The 17,553-nt window shown below is 39.3% G+C and overlaps 1 protein-coding gene across 1 annotated transcript; it reads left to right on the top strand.

Annotated features, from left to right (window-relative positions):
• Positions 1-4,610: 4,610 nt before the first annotated feature.
• On the top strand, positions 4,611-17,385 carry st6galnac (ST6 (alpha-N-acetyl-neuraminyl-2,3-beta-galactosyl-1,3)-N-acetylgalactosaminide alpha-2,6-sialyltransferase). The gene is made up of 9 exons (XM_088599903.1): positions 4,611-4,836; positions 7,831-8,221; positions 10,175-10,340; positions 10,824-10,998; positions 11,290-11,428; positions 12,332-12,435; positions 12,827-12,910; positions 15,398-15,497; positions 16,559-17,385. The coding sequence occupies exons 1-9, from the start codon at positions 4,682-4,684 to the stop codon at positions 16,727-16,729; spliced, it is 1,485 nt and encodes a 494-aa protein (XP_088456029.1). The 5' UTR covers positions 4,611-4,681; the 3' UTR covers positions 16,730-17,385.
• Positions 17,386-17,553: the final 168 nt, after the last annotated feature.

Below are 17,553 nucleotides of genomic sequence, written 5' to 3'. Positions count from 1 at the left end.
TATTGTATGTTGCACTGTTCAACAATCATATTTTAAAAAGGGAGTCAGATGAAAAGTTTTAAGCTAACCTGTTCTAATGAGTAAACAATGTAATTGTTGTTAAAAGTGCAACTAGAAGTTTTATTGCAGTCAACATTTTTGGATTCTTGTAACGTGAACCCTGCCCTGGCCTAAAATGGATGCTCGTTTCAATACCATTTCAACTGTTTTTTACAGGTAATTGAAAATGTGCGTAAAGAAGACAGAATGTAAAAGAAGATGAGTTTCCAAGAGCTTTTATCAACAGATTTGTTGGTTTTGCACTCATGTTTTTTGGATTGAGGAACATTTAAAATCTGATGTCTTCACAGACTGCCTGCTGAACTGCACAGTTGAAACCCCAGGAAGGTATAGAGTAAACATTGTCACACTACTTGGGCATTTTTTATGCTCAGTCTTGCAATTTAGATTTAGAACGAGTGATAATTTATTTTGCTATCTTCAATTTTATTTTTTGAGACTTTTGGCTCCTTGAATTGAATATTGCAATGTCTAGCATTTTGTATCCCAAAAGTGAGTCAGATGAAAAGTTTGAAGAAAACCTGTTCTAATGGGTAAACACTTTTAATTTTATCATGTAAAGTGCAACAACACGTACTGTGTAATTGCAGTCAACATTTAAGGGTTATTGTAATTCTAACCCTACACTGGCCTGAAATGGATGGTCGTTTAACGTGTCAGCTTGCTGAGCTACTCAGTTGAAACCCTAGCTAGGGCTGAGATTAGCATTCCCACACTACTTGGATGTTTTTTTGCACTTTTACACTAGTGCTGTATTTTATGGCCCAAGTCACCTTTAGAATGAACAATAATTCGCTCATGTCGTCTAGTTTTTTTTCCAAGGTTTTTGGCTGCTCGTATTTTATATTACACTGTTTAGCAATTGTATCCCCAAACTGATTCAGATGAACCGTTTTAAGAAAATGTGTTCTAATGCCAGCAGCCATATCACCCTGCAACTCACAACTGGTAACCCACTGAAGCTCAGCAGGTGTGAGCCTGGTCAGTACCTGGAGGGGAGACCTCCTGAGGAAAACTAAGGTTGCTGCTGGGAGAGGTGTTAGTGGGGCCAGCAGGGGGCGCTCACCCTGCAGTCCAGGTGGGTCCTAATGCCCCAGTATAGTGACGGGGACACTATACTGTAAACAGGCGCCGTCCTTGAGATGAGACGTAAAACCGAGGTCCTGACTCACTGTGGTCATTAAAAATCCCAGGGCGCTTCTCGAAAAGAGTAGGGGTGTAACCCCGGCGTCCTGGCCAAATTTCCCATTGGCCCTTACCAATCATGGCCTCCTAATAATCCCCATTTATGAATTGGCTTCATTAATCTGCTGATGTGTGGTGAGCGTTCTGGTGCACTATGGCTGCCGTCGCATCCTCCAGGTGGGGCTGCACACTGGTGGTGGTGGAGGGGATCCCCATTACCTGTAAAGCACTTTGAGTGGAGTGTTCAGAAAAGCGCTATATAAGTGTAAGCAATTATTAATTATTATTATTATTAATGGATAAAAACTCTTAATTTTGTCATTTAAAATGCATTTAAAAGTATGCAGGTCTTCATGTCACTATCATTATTTTAAAAACCTTCCATTTCTGCCTAATAAATGTGACAGTTATAATATATTTGAAAACATCATGTAGCCATCTTATGTAATCTTATGTATCTCTGAAATTTTGTTGTGCTTAATGCATTCAATGTTGGGTTTCGAGGTCAAACATTGTATTTTTAATAACAAAAATTACATTAAAATCTATCAGAGCTAGTTATATGTATATTTACAAATGACAATTTGTATTTTGTGTTTTTATAATTATTAAGGTTCCAGGAAAACACTGTTAATTTTGGTGTAGTCTTAGATAAAAGGTAGAAATCAATGCTCTAATAAATTGTGTAGCAGTAGTTAAATGCAACTTTGAACGTCAGATGGCCAAAATGTTGGGTTTTTTTTGTTAGAACCTTCTAAGATGAAAGGTATTTTCGGGTTAATGTTTTTGTTTCACAATTTGGGCTGCGCAGCATGCTGAGATAAAGTCGACGAACGTGGCATTATGGGAAATTTGGCTACTTTTTTCGTGCTTAGGAAGTTACCACTACAAAGATAAGGGTCGCTCTCGTCTCTCCAGCACAGGAGTTGAGCTGTCTTTAACAGAGAGTGAGCTGGGGGGAGGGCTTGAATGCGTTAGATCATGAGGCCTCCTTTAAAGGGGAAATGATGTCAGCAGGCCAGTATCTCTGTACGTTTGATAGTCGTTAGATTCATATTACTTAGTCTCTTAGCACGTTCAAGAGGGCTTGGCTGTGATGTAGCAAAATTTCCAAGCTTGCCTGATGTGACTCAAGAAAGTTAGAAGCAGGATTCTTCCTCTAACTAGGCTCAGCTTCATAAAGTTTTTCACTGCTGAGTAGTGTGTGTGGAGGGTGTCTTCTCACAGCTGTTGTTCATTTCACTGTCTAAAAGCCCCTCATGCTGAGAAGCATGAGGTTTCTGGAGAGGGCATCTTAGCAATAACACAATCTTGGCAGTGGTGCTGTGGAAGCACTCTGCTCTAGTGTCTGGTTATCGTTACAGTGTGACGCTGCTTGCTAACAGGTGAGTTTTACTTTTATTTCTGTCTAATGCCATTAATTCCATAATTTTTATGTAAGCTATGTTTTGAGATAATGTCCATTAATTTATATGTATTTGTACAGAAAATAAATGTAACATGGAGTGCTTGGGAGGAGGCAGCTTAGTAGAGAAGGGTATTTTTGTCTGTGAATTGGATTTATTTATTTTTTGGCCAAGTTCCAGACAGACACGTATCTAGAAAAGATCACAATCACATTACTTGTATTCTTTGTTCATGAACAATTTTGGGATGAATAGATTCATGTTTCCAAGTTGCTTGTTTTATTATTAGAAATGTTGTATACTGTCTAGAACAGTGCCTGATAAATACGGAAGTGATGATTAATATTTCTGAACGAAAAATACATGCCCTCAACATATAACGTAGCTCTAAACATAAGAAACTTTACATATAACATAGCTCATTTGAGCTCATGTTTGTAATATCAGAATTAAATAATGCATAGATTGTTTTCTTTCCTCCCATTGCTTTCAGTTTAAGTCAAAAGCTTGAGAATACAGTACAAAGTCCTGCCTACAGCGTAAGGTTAAAACGGTCCAAACTTTTATTAGTTTCGGGGATTTCTAGTAAGAGGCTTGTTGTGGTGACTTTTCTGAAACGGTGGATTAAACTTCACTGAACACTTTTGTTCCATTACCAGATACAGCATAGTGTTCATTTGGGTGGAGGCTATTTTTAGAGCTTCGACATTAAGTAAGGCTTGGTTCCTGTTTTCCGTTAGAATTGCCTTTGTTTTGTATAAGACTCTTGGGTATATTCTTCAGTCTTGTTTGATTATGTGGGGTGGAGTGGGTGAGAGTTGTTGTTAAAGGTCACAAGATTGCAATATTTTTTGGTCAGTTTATTTCCTGGTTAAACACAGCCAATCGATTTAGCAGAGTCAAACGTTTTGTTTTTGTAAGTGTGTATATGTTTATATACTGTATAGTTGTTATAAATTCAGGAGCAAAGGCATTACACGGTTCACATCAAATCATGGCTTTTAACAAAACTCTAAAAGTTTGTAAACAGCCTCAGACCATTAATACTTAAGTGTTTTCCATCCCTAAAAACCCAGACATAAATTTCATTATGGACTAAATACATTTCTAACTATACCTGTAAGCCAGCATCTGCTACAGATTACATTTGCTGTAGAAATCTTTGTGCAAGAAAAATAGTCCAAGACGTTAATGTGCTTACAGTAGAAACATATAAAAAATAGTGTCAGGAGCCAAGTCTCAAAACTTTACTAAATCACTAGAAGATGTAGCTAGTATCTAGCACACTCAAATAAATGATACCAGGAATGCAGATTTATAATGTGCTTTTATGACATCTGAGCCATCCCTGAACAAACAGGACAGATTCTGTAAAGAGTGAAGAGATGCAGACTGTATATTGTCAGGAGAAAGGCTATAATCAATCCAACCAATATTGATTAGACATAATTCTTGTATGATGAACCATGTGTGGTTTGTTAAATTTTAACCAAACTCGTGAGAATTGCTTATCTGTGAAAATTAGCCTTATACAGCATATGCTTTATGAGGTGAGAGCTGTACTTGCGATTGTGTTGATTTGTTTGACTGTAGCAGATCATATATCCATCTTTCATTAATCACTCTTGGCAAAAAGCCATGTGCCAAAGGGGCAAGCTTTGGTCACAGCTTAGACGCAATTTAATTTCTAAGACTTTAATCACACTAGTAATATTTCTGGTATCATTTGAGTTCTTCTTTTAGTTTATTTCTTGCCACTAGTTATTATGCTTAATTTTTTTGTTTGTTCCTGAATTAGTTTTTTTCTGTTGTCAGTTGGACACAAAAAAAAACAGAAACCCTAGCGGCACGGGAAGGCCAGTGAGGAAAAGCCCCCCCTTCTCAAGGAAGTCTGCACCGTACCACAGAGCTCTGTCCAGAGACAGTCGGCTCCAACAGCCTCTGTCTCCTCCTCCACATTCCTGATGTCCCTCCCTCTCCTGCCTGTGTTCCTGGAGGCAGATATGCAGCTGCTCTCTGGGGACTAGAAGATGAAGACCAGCTGTTTTTCCCTCAGAAAGCTGGGGCCTTGTTTCTATGTGGTCTGTGGGCTCTGTGTGGCACTTGTCCTGTTCTACCTCTGTGTCAACTTGTGGCCATGTGCCCCCTGGGACATGGGTGACAGCTCCTGCTTTTATCCGGCCAGGTAAGAAGCAGTTCTAGTGGATAGTTACTTCGGTGCCACTCTTGTGGTCATTTAAGGAAATGGGATGCTTTACCTAGCAAGGTACAGAAAGTTTTTTCTCTTTGTTTCTCAAGAAAAAAGTTCTTTAGTTTTTTGCTGTCAGTGGCATTATCTAGTTTGTATTAGGCTTGTGAACCACAACTATGGTTTCTGCAAAGGTTGGTTTGTTCATCCCGCAGGTGGATTTCGGAATCATTAGTGTGGCTTATCTTTAGATGTTTTCTAATACAGTATGTCATTAAACTTTTCACATAACTACAAAAGCAGCAAGGAAATCTGAAAATTGTATTGTATGGTACACCAAGTTTATGGATCCAATTTTTATGAGCCACAGCCTGCAATCAGCTGTAGAGCCCATTGAACTTTTTAAAATGCATTTGAAAATGATGCGATTCTGCCTGGTGACAGGTTTAACCGTGCTGCAGAATCTGAAAGGTAGATTTTTGAATACTTTATAAATTAACTAGACTTACTGTCAGTGTCTGCCTTTCCTTTTCCTTTTAATTGGATATTCAAGACACCATTACATTGATCAAAACCATAAAACTATTCCTATGTCTTCATGTATTGAACATGTTCTGAGAGAATTTTAAAATATAGTTTTCTTTAATATACTGTAGTGACTTCTGGAATATCTCTAACAACTGTTACCGAGTGTTTTTCTTTTCAATGAAAAGAGCCAGGTACATTTACAGATAAACATTTCTCTTAAACAAGGCTACTTACTGCTTTATTACATGCAATAAACCTGGACTGTAAACGTTTATCTGCCTCACTTTATTTGCCCAGGCTGGTGGTGTAGAATTAAATAGGACCACATCATTGCACAGGTAAATTGTACTGTGTGGCTGGTCCCTCCTCACACTGCTTTTTCTCTTTGTTATAAAACACTTATGATTAAAAGACTTATTCACTGGCTGGGTCCAGAATGATAGCACAAAACTGATTCATGAGAAGCTGACTCTTAATTGGGCTTTTTATCTGCTGATATGCAATTTTCATTAAAATTGCTAAATGCTAAATAGTATGGAGCCATATGAGGCATGAACACCTTTTGCTTCTTATCTACTCAGGTGTCATTTTCACACTTTGGGTGACTGAGGTCATCTCTTTCCAAAACAGGACTCTACTTAGTTTTTTGTATTTGCATTAATTTACAATGCTTTGTGAAGTGCAGCTGTTACTCAGGCAGGTGTTTTGGTATCAGCTGGGCTTTTCTTATGAAGTTTTATTGTTTATACTTTTTCCACCTGATTTGTGTAGTTTGGTTTACAATATGCAGTGGCCCTGTACAAAATAAGGACACACACACACACACACACACACACACACACACACACACACACACACAATGGCTTCCTTGATTCCCTTGACCACAAGGCAGCCTTGTATGTAAGTTCCAGGACATGACAGTCTACCCAGCAGGGTAACGGCATTTCTTATCCAATTGGAGGCCACCACACTTCGACAAGCTGTGAAAAACCTTTCATCACCCCTCTCCCCTCCTGCTGGCATTCGTTTAATAGCCTGGCACCATGTGGATATCAAAGCAGGCAAGGTGTTTTTAATAAACTCATCACTGACTGGAGGTGTGAGTCTTTACTGGAGCCTTTTGTTGCAGTTACCCAATGCTGCAGAAAACCTAAAGTTTAAGGTAATATGTTGTAAATTAACATACTAACTTAGACTGCAGGTTGGCATATGATAAACGTGCTAAACTGAACAAAGGTGGGGCTCAACATGGACAGTATTAGCAAGATGCACTAATAAAAACCTAGAACCGGCAGCGGCGAGGGCGCATACCCATGTGGACCCAAAAGCGCTACAATACCTCTGATAAATTCCTATCAGCTACACTTAAATCATACTGTATTTTTTAAATCAAGAGTCTGCTTTGTCACAACAAAGACAGGTCCACTGGAGACTAACTGTCTCTGACCCATGGACAGTTGAATTTAAAATCTGGGGAATGTCTTATCCGTGTTCTTTGAAGCAAGACATGGAACAAACTTTTCGAGAATTTGCTGAAAATGGGACTTGAACTTTGGTGCCATTGTATGTGTGTGTGTTTTATAGGAGTGGAACATAGTGTTTACAGTATGTTTACCACTGCCATGTTTCCCCCTGAAAAGGATTTCTGTCATTCTTCTCTGTTAATCTCAAAGAAACATTAACTTCATTAACTCTTTGCATTAGCTGTTACACACTTGGAAAGAAAACAAAGCAAACCCTTAGCTCTGTTGCAGTTCTGCAAGACACGTACTTGCCAGAGATATAATCCATGCTAACCTGTGCATGCAACCTAATAATCTCACAATGCAGGCATTCTCTGAGCATTCTCGCAAATACTCTGTGACGTTTTTGATGGTACTGGGCAAAGACTCATTTGAATAAAAACTACGTTTGCCTACTGTTTGAATATTTAAAAAATGTTTCCTTGGAGAAATGCAACGATTCTGTAAGAGTCATACCTTCAATGTATAACTAACTCCCCCCCTCCCCACAGCACTGCTATCACACATGTGATTTTTATTATTAAAAGGCTAATTCACTGGCCCAGTACAGAATGATAGCACAAAGCTGATTTACACGTGAGAGACCAGCACCTTGCCCTTTTAAACTCCTTTAAACTTTAAACTAGTATAATAATAACCCTGAATAACCCTGAAAGTGTTGATTTTTGTACCCTTGTACCCTTGATTTAATGGAGAGCTTGTGAACAAATGTCATTCGTGAAAGTTAGGCACATCCATTGGTTGATCCAAGAGTTACTTTATGAAAGTAGAGCTGGCAAATTCTAGTATATAGACAGAGTGATAATTTTACCACACAATGGGTAGGTACTGATTTATTGGACTATTGCAAGAAAATGTCCAGTGAAGATCTTTTATTTGAGCACTCTTGAGCTCGCTCCCTCTCATTCACACCTGTAATTCTGTATTTCTCTCATCTCAGGGCAAAAGTCAAAAGCAACAATGACACTGTTTCAGAAATGGATCACATTGCGGCCACAGACTGTAACTGCACAGAGTCTGCCAAGATCGGAAGAGAGGGGCACCTGCTGAACAATCTCCAGCACACCGCCAGCCATCAGGCAGAACGGCCTCAGAAGAGCATTAACCAATCGCTTGTTTCAGCACGGACTGGGACACAGAGCTCATCCTTGCACTCCAGTAACGCCCACCAGTCGCCGGCACACGTTGGACAGCAGCCAGTCCAAGACCAAGGTTCTAAACCACAAAATGCAGACACCCCAAAATTACAAATAAAAGTACAGCCCAAGACACCAACTGATCCACCATTTATTGGAGATAAATACAGCAGGGAAGATACAGTTCCACAAACAGTAAGATTTTACTAAGCCGATTTATTGCATTTTTTCAGATAACCTCAAGTGTTATCACATGTACTGTACTGTCTGTTGGCCAGCTCTAAATCTCCTCCTCGAAGCTCGAATTTTCCTCCTCTGTAATGAGTTTTGATAGTTTTGAAGAAATTTATTTTCAATATAGCAGACAAATGGGACATACTGTATATAGGACTACCTAGTTATTTATTTTGAGAAATATTTGTCTTTCTTCAGTATTTTTTAACCTGCAGAATGTCCAATTACAAGAGAGCATAAAGACAGGAAGGTCTATCATGTTCAAAAGGCAATTATTGAATTCCAAATAATTATGGAGTTTACTACCCCAAATGGGACAGGAAAAATATGAAAGGCAACATCTGCATTGTATCGACACTAATATTTTCCAGTAACAGTCCGTAATCAGCTCCTTTGTTTCCTTCTGTGTATTTGAAAACAAGTAAAGCGATTTTACTAGGGAGCTCATTCCAAGGGCCTTGTATCAGAAGATTTCACTGGGAAAAAATGATGTCAGAGAAGAAAGAAAAACACCAGGTCCACCACAGGCCCAGGAAGTGGCTAAAAAATGCAGACGAGCACTTTGAAAGGTCAAATGTTCTAGTGCTTAGTGAAACATGCAATGAACTGGTAATCCTAACACAAAAATTCCACAGGGCTCTAAATGAGTATATGATGTTCTTTTTATAAGGTGTGTAAAGGAGTAGCATAAAAATTACTGTACACCTCTAGATTCCTCTGTAAGACCAACTTGCTGTTGCTGTAACATTCTCTTCAGCGCTCCCAGGTTTTAAAATTTGATTTATGTTAAAAAGATACAAAGAGCAATGTTGACAATACTCACACAGTAGCTGCCATTTTTTTAAATATCACTATTTTTCAATGTACAGTATAACCTCCCCAATTTACATTCTGCAGTTGTTAATTTCTCAACTCATAAGAAGGACTCCTGCACCCAGAAAGGCACAATGAGAAAGAAGAGACAGGCTCTTCTGTCCAGCCCACACATTAACCTATTCCCTTAACATGCCATCAAGAGACTCACCCAATAGTTAATGCAGACTGGAGGTCCAGCACATCTTTCATTGATGCCACTTCAAATCTGCAAGTGCTCAGCAAGTCAGACTCACTGTTTTATCAAGGGCCAATTAATTCTTGAAACACTTACTGCTGATTTTGTGCTGCTGCTTGGAAAAACCTAGTCAGAGAGTTACACATCCCAGGTTCAAAACTCACACTGAAACTTATTTTTGAAGAAGTAATGGGTTCCTATGCTCATTGCAGGTGAACGCTAAGTAGAAAAGGCTTTGTAACCTTTTGTACTGTATTTACTGAGCTTGCAAAGGAACAAGTAATAGGTTTATTCCATGCTGAAAAAAAGAAGAAAGAGAACACAACGTTTCGGCCGTGGAGCCTTCTTCAGGTGTGGGGTACTGAACTTGACCCCCTCTAACTTCTCCTGACTGAGTATAGTCTTACATACAGTTCAGTTCATAAGGTTTTCCAGTGTGTACCTATGCAAAACCATATGAATTACAATATTATATTTTTTCCTCAAAGGTCTCATTAGTGCTTGTAAGATCTTTTGACACCCAAACCTTTTTTTCTCATGTAGTTTCTCTACAGAATGGTGACCAATTGTCCAAGTGCTACTAGGGAAAGCGCTTTGGACTGCAGCTTCTCCAGTCATGTCTACCTCACCTGTCAGGCACTATGGAGCTCACAATGTGTGAAGTGACAAATGGCTTTACATGTCAGCCTGTATGAGGAGCATGTTTACATGTTTACAACCTCATGCATACAGGGCTCTTTTGCCACACTGTGGAGTCTTAAAACAATCAGGAATTTGAAATGATCTTGTTATATATACTGTATATATCTACATCATAACTGATTTACCATCTTCATAACTGGACTCCCCCTCCCTCCTTTCAGAACTGCTCAGTTAGTATTCGAAGGAGGTTTCCAAAAACAATGTTCAGGGAGAAGTACCTGGAGTGGGTCCCCGTCCTTCAGTGGAAGAAGCATGGTACTGAGAAGGAGTACCACAGACTCAGCCAGTACAATGGGGCGCATGGTTGGAGTGTACTCTCGTTTAACAGTAAGTACTTTAAATTACTGATGTGGCCTATTATGCCATGAGATACTTGCAAGTTTCATGACCACTGCCACTGTTGTGGATTTCAAGTCAGCATTCTGTGGCCTTGAATGTGGATTGTACTACACCACAATGAGGAAAATTGAAGGAGCCCTTTACCACTAACACATACTGTACATACTCATAAATTAACAGTTGGGTTTAGACAGAAGATGGAAGTGGCTTTCAGCAGACAGCATTTCATAATTAAAGATCAGAGAACATGGAAAAGAATCAAACCAAGTCTGGTTTAAAAAAAAATGATTTAAAGATTTTGACTTTTTCATTTGGCAAACTTTATCTTGTTGTTTGTTGTATTACTGTGCAATTACCCTACTTTAGCTTTTATTAGTGTACTTTACGTAAGCTCTTTCTTGAATCAATCAGAAATACCTGCCTAATGTCTTTGGGCATAGTTGTCCTCAAAATGCGTAATTTAATTCCTAGCCCTGAAAGCAGCTCTGTCTCTCCTTAACACAACGGCCAATCAGCGCATGTTTGATGACTGGGACAGCAGATCTAACAAGGATAAGTGTATCCGCTGTGCTGTAGTGGGGAATGGAGGGATTCTGAAGGACTCCAAAAAAGGCAAGGAGATTGACCAGCATGACTATGTCTTCAGGTACAAAACTCCTGGCCACTCAATAACACACAACATTACCACTTCAACAGTTTGTAACACAGCTGCATGGCAAAATGAAGTCAAAGCTTGTAAAATTAAACCATGAGTGTATTCAAAAGACTTTTTGCAAGATACAATTTCTCCAGAACTGTGGAAATCAAGACTAATGCAAAGTGGACTAACTACTTGGACCCTTATGAGGAAAACCCTGTAGAAAAAAAAAACCTTGTAGAAAGAGTCGACTTGACCAAAGCAACGCTAACCACACCTTTCTCTGCGTCATTGCATCAGGACGAACGGGGCTGTGATCAAAGGCTTTGAGGAGGATGTTGGATCCAGAACTTCATTCTACACTTTCTCCACAAACACAATGCGCAACTCCATGAGGAGCTACGCCCATGTGGGCTACCATGGGCCTCCCCTTTCTCAGGTGAACAATGCGGACTTAAGCTAGTTAGCTCTTCACCCCACTGCCCTCAGGCAAGAGATATAAGAGCATACGGACACTGACCACTAGATTCTTCAATAGCTTCTATCCACAAGCAGTGAGACTGACGAACACATTTAGCCACCCCCCTCGGACCACACCTACACCATCACCATCTACCTCATTGTAATTTATTAACTGTACGTCTCCAGTCATTGTTTACACGTCTGTATTGTTTACATTCAAACTGTCTGCATGTTTACTTGCACATTGTCTATTGTTTGTTTGTACATTGTCTTGATGCACTGTTTGCACTTTGTTTTGTTTTTTACACTTGTTTTATAATCGAGAGACTTTCTGTCAGTAAGAATTCCATTGTACCAGTACCGGTTACATATGGCAATAAAGTTCAAGTTCAAGTTCAAGTAAAATGGTTTTTAAAACCAAAGTTTGAGAACTAACTCACTGCCATGCTCAGTTGCGGGATGTGAAAACCATTCCGTAGTGTTAGTCATTTTCTATCTTATCCTCCAGCCCCTCATTGCCCTTACCTCTTTCCCCTTGGGGGGAGTTCTGATCGCCTTGTCCTTATTGCCAGGCACTTGTACTCTCAGCCTGGCATTTTAAAGATGACTCAATGTTTCTATCCTTCATGCATTAATCCACTCAGTGTTTACATTAGCCCAACGTTGCAGAAACACCAAAAACATGTGTCCTTCATTTTATCTTCAAAGATTGTGGAACTCATCAGCTAAGCACATTGAAGACAATAACTGTGCAAATACTTTCTACTTAATATGCTTTATCATATGAAGAAGCTGTCTTCAGTTTTATTTAGTATCAGAAGACTTGACCTGACCAGCATGGACGTCTTTACCTTTATTTAACTCATTGTTCTCCTGCCAGGAGACCAGGTATATCTTCCTTCCGGATCATGACCGTGACTACATCCTCCTGTTGGCTGCTGTGACCCACACACCCATTGAGACAGGACCAGACCGCTCCAAGACGTAAGGAGGTTTTTTTGAAAGCTTGAGGAATGAACAGACCTCATTCCTCTTCTGGGTGGCTGAGTGGAAGTGATCTTCTAGGGATGTGGTTTGTGACACAGCAGCCAAGAAATATTAAAGGGCTATTATACTCCTCAAAATAAGATACACTTCACTACACTTCATCCATGTTATCTGTGTGCCATAAAATCCACTCTTGCTCTTGCGCATAATTTACAGTCCTTCTTGTAGTATTTAGTTGGTCACATGCACTTTAGGGTTAATGTCAATTTCAGCTGTGGTTATCCACAGCTGTCAAGCACATTTGCTCTCTGCACTTACTTGTTGACTACCATGCTTCTACCAGACTTTAATTTTATTATTTTTCATAATTCATATCTTCTCACCTCAGCCCACCGACATTCTTTGGAGATCATGTCACAGCAGAAAAGTTCAAAATGTATCACCCAGACTTCATCCGCTACATCAGGAACAGGTGAGAGACGGAATTCAAATTGGCAAGAAATGTTTTTCAAATAACAACAACAAGTACTGTTGGATTCTAATTCACAGACTTTTATATATGTATATAAAAGCATATTTTTAGTTTGTACATAAAAAGTGGAAGATATCCTAAAGCTCTAATTCTGCATCGATTTTGGATGGAGAGTCAGCACTTAATGAAGAGACCATTCGACGGTGAATAAAATCTTGTGATGGCACATCCCTAAAGATAAAGGAAATAACAACTGAAACCAGAGTTACCTAATTAAATAAGGAAATAAAACCATGTGACTTTTAGTATAATGGCTTAATTTTTCTTTCGATAATTAAAGTCTTCAAATGAGTGAAGGATGTGTTGCTCCTCTCCGCATTAATGTAAGAGCTGGCTTGACGTCATGCTTGCACTGCGCTATTACAGAGGAGGGGAAATTGAAGAAGGAAGCACTAAACTAATTTGACCTAAATATGTGGTCCTTGTGTTCTTTTGCATTTACTGTCAAATTGTAAAAAGATATAAACCAACCATGAACAGTGAAACGATCTGCAAGTCTAAAGTTTCTTGACCTGTGCTGTAATGCTCTGAGGTTCTCAGACTTGCTAAACTAAAACAGGTCAGGTATCCTCCCCCTTGAGCACGCTGTGGATTTAGGCAATGACTTTCTGCAAAGTTTCATTTGATCACATTAATTTCCTTTGGAGAAAAAAAGTAGTGAAATGCAATCATCTATCCATCCATCCTTCCATTCTTCCATCCATTGTCAGAAAACTCTTTTTTGATCCTGAGATCTATTTTTTTTATCTAGAGCCTATCTGGAATCAAGCCACAGAATCTGGCAAGAGCTGGGAGGCCGCTGCACTGACCAAAATTGCTATCATTCAATGGAACACATACTGTATTTTTAGATGTGTATGTGACGACCTACAGTATGTAACTACAGTATCGCTGAGCGATTGTTTCCCATTGGGGTTACAGAGAGCTCCAATAGTCAATATGTCTTGTCCAGTGGTCTCCAGCTCTGGTTCTAGAGAGCCCCAATCCACTTAATATTACTTATCACCCTAAATCACTTGTTCATGTAAGATTAGGAACACTTCCTTAAGCGGTTGATCACTAAAGCAAGTTATTTTTTATGAAGGGAACTATGGACGTTGAGGACTGGAGCACATACTGATTTTGGCTCCAGATGATTTCTAAATTATATCATTGAACATATCACCTATTTAATGAATCATATGTAAATTGTCACAGGGCTTTAGAAATGACTGATTTAAAGGCTGCTTACAAATCCTGATGGACAGGGGCTCTCCAGCTACATGCTATGGAGACCCCAGTTCTATTGTATTGGGTTTATGGGTTAACACATTTCCCATTCCAATAGTTCAGGTAATTATTATTGACTGTACTTTTCAACAGTCCTAATGATACAGCTTATTAGAGGTATGTAGTTTCTATCTATGTAATGATTAGTTAATGAGAAGTTGGTTTTGAAGTGGTTTTCATGTAACTTAATGGCCTTGCTCCTAAAATACAATGCTTGTTAACTGGTGTAAAAACTCCTTCCTTCAACTTAATGTATGAAAAAGACATGATCAAAGATTATACAAAGCAACCACCAGCTGAAAAACCAACAGTCATTGAGGAGCAAGTAATTTAAATTGTCAGGTTATGGATATCCTAACGTTTGAGGAAGACACAGATGCCTTGTGTAAGAAGAGCCATCGCTGATCATTCTTCCTCAGAAAAATCTGCTCTTTTCATGTATGCTCCAACAAGGATTCTATTCTGTAGAGCTTTCATTGAATCTGTCCTAACCCTCCCAGCAGTTGCCCCGTTTGGAAGCATTACACAAATCAAAAACAGACTGAGCAGGATTGTGAAGATAGACAGCGAAACTATTGGACAGGAAAATGGACAGCTACAGCTTTCAGCCATCTATATCAAACACATACAGTAGTATGGAAAGCCAGTAATCACTGAGGGTCATCACCACCCCTTGCACTGAGCTCCTTCAATCTGGGCATCAATTTAGTCTGCCTAGATTCAAATGCAGTAGAGCTAAATTATTTTTTATTCCCATAGCTATTAACCTGCTTAATTTGTCATATTTTACTCTCTTGTTACATTATATATGTATGTCTCTCATTTGTTAATGCGTTTATGTTGTGATAAATATATAGTGTGTTGTATTATGTCTTTTACCAGCTTTTACAAAGCAAATTTCCCATCTGGGGCAATAAAAAGAAGAAAGTAAGTCAGTTGCGATGACCTTTGCTGCATGTACTGGAAGGGTCCTGATAAACCCTAGGTTACTTAGAGATGAAGCACGTACGGTAATTGTTAAACAGAGCTATATCAATTTGCGGTTAACCTGCACTTTAGAAAGGAAAACAAATGTACAGTACCAACTCAATCCTGTGACATGTCTCTCCCTGAAAATGGTCTTTGTTTAAATTTGATGTATTTGCCTATGTTCTGCAGGTTCCTTCGCTCCAGAGCCTTAAAAACAAATTACCGAGATCTGTACCGCCCTTCCACGGGGGCTGTCATGCTACTGGCTGCGGTGCACACCTGTGATCAGGTATGTGGCAATAGGGAGGGAGTGATGAATTGCAGGTGATTAAGCAGAACTCTGGTATGATGCAAAAAGAGAAACTTACAGTATTTTACTTATCAAGGTAAAAGTGTTAAAGAGCTTGGAAGACTATGGCAATGCAAAGCTGAAACTTTCCATTGCTTTTTATACTTGAAGAGCTACAGTACATCAATAATTGAAAATATTCCTGTGTCTGTATTATATATGTGCATTACAAAATGCAATAAACGTGATTGGTTCCAATTCTCATTTTTAATACTTCCTGATATGTTCATTTTTATTATACATAAATACAGCACATGCACATATATACTGTGCTATCTGCTCATGCGCACCAGATTCTCTTAGTATGAAAATATTTTGACTTGAGTGTTTTTTAATTCATAAATGCTCAAGGAAAGGCATGTTAATCCAAATATTACTCTATTACTACCCTGCTATATTCTTACCAATATGTTGTGGTATACAATATACTAATTTATATTAAATATTTGGAGAGGCTTGACATTCCTCTAATTCCCTATGCAGAGTGAGATTTTTTTTTAAATGCCCTTAATGTCTATGACACGTAAGCGATCATGGCTTTCGTTCTGCTTTGGCTGCTCACAAGGACACAGACCATCAGAAAGATATAAAGGTATTTTAATATGTTACCGTGTGTCAAAGAAAGAGGTGGACCTTTGTTCCCATCAAGCTCATCCAGTTCTATTTCCAACTCTCCTCCCATAGAAAAAGTGGACTGTATAAGTTACCTGTCATCCCTAACCTACATGGTGAGGCCCCACGCAAACATGGGGAGAACTCCACACTAACAGGTGCCTCAGGCATCAGAATTTGGAATTCCTTCCAGGAGCCTTGAGGTGTGAGGCAGTAGTGCTGCCCGCAATTTAATGTTCTCCAAACCAATAATACCTCTGCAGTGTCACATACGGTGTGTTAGGGTGCATATTAAAAATTGGAGGAGGAGGAGGAAACTGGGGAATGGCTCCTTATGCAAGATATTTCACCCTTTGTTTCTCCCTTTATCCTTCTTTTATTTTTTCCAGGTGAGTGCCTATGGCTTTATGACTCCAGATTACACGAAATACTCAGATCACTACTATGACACTTCCTATCACAAAGTGGTCTTCTACATCAATCATGACCTGCAGCTGGAGATGAACCTGTGGCAGCAGCTCCACAAAGAGGGCATCATCAAACTGTACATGAGGCAGTGAGCACGCTCAGCCTGTTGCCACGGAAATGCCCCAGGACGCCGGCTCTGTGCTGCGATGGAGTAACTGGCTTGCTTAGTGTGCCCTCTTGGGCAAAAGAAGAAAAGTTAAGAAATTCCCAGACATGTTTTGCGAGTCCACCTAGAGACATGTACACACCTTCAACTGAATTTTTCCTGATTAAAACCTTTGCAGTTTTGGCAGTTCTGGATTTCAGACAACCACTATGTTTTTAAATAGCTGAAAATCCTTCAGAAGGGGGTGGTGTATGGAAACTGTTGTTAGATTCCAACAGACAGTGTCTCAGAGCAGCTCTTGACTGGTATTACTACATGAAGAGAAGACGGTTCACTGAATGAACTTCGAAAGCAGATGTATTTTTTGGACATCCGGTTATACTAACACCTGTTTTACTTTATTGCAACACTTTTTTTTACAAGTGGTTCTTGGGGAGTGAAGGGCAAATTGATCTTTTTTAATATGAATTTCCCTCCACTTGTCTCTTCTAGTGCAATTCAGAGGATTTGCACTTTGTTGTCATGATTTTACACATCACCAGACAGACAAGACTTACAGTCGCCCTTGCAACTGTGGCCTTGTAACGTACTACCCAAATTTTTGTAATTGTGTCCAATAAATACTTTTTGCATTTTGTTTTATCCCATGTTGGGGCAATGTTTCATATCAGGCTCCTGGGATGCTAGAAAAACTGTCAGTGTTTAAGTTTGCAAGCCCTGAAGAATATGCTCAAGACACACACTCACCAAATCAAGCTATCTGACCCCACCCTTGACAGAGCAGTGTAGAGAAGTGACTCACATACAGTA

Source organism: Lepisosteus platostomus, chromosome 11 (assembly GCF_059453375.1).
Source record: "Lepisosteus platostomus isolate fLepPlt1 chromosome 11, fLepPlt1.hap1, whole genome shotgun sequence".
Lineage (NCBI taxonomy): Eukaryota > Metazoa > Chordata > Actinopteri > Semionotiformes > Lepisosteidae > Lepisosteus > Lepisosteus platostomus.
The sequence above is the reverse complement of the archived record's forward strand: the minus strand, read 5'-3'. Positions and strand labels throughout refer to the sequence as shown.

Coding starts and splice junctions, on each gene's coding strand:
- st6galnac (XM_088599903.1), top strand. CDS start 4,682: ATGAAGACCAGCTGTTTTTCCCTCAGAAAGCTGGGGCCTTGTTTCTAT. Junction 10,341..10,823: donor GAGTGTACTCTCGTTTAACA/GTAAGTACTTTA, acceptor TTTAATTCCTAG/CCCTGAAAGCAGCTCTGTCT. Junction 12,911..15,397: donor ATCCGCTACATCAGGAACAG/GTGAGAGACGGA, acceptor TATGTTCTGCAG/GTTCCTTCGCTCCAGAGCCT.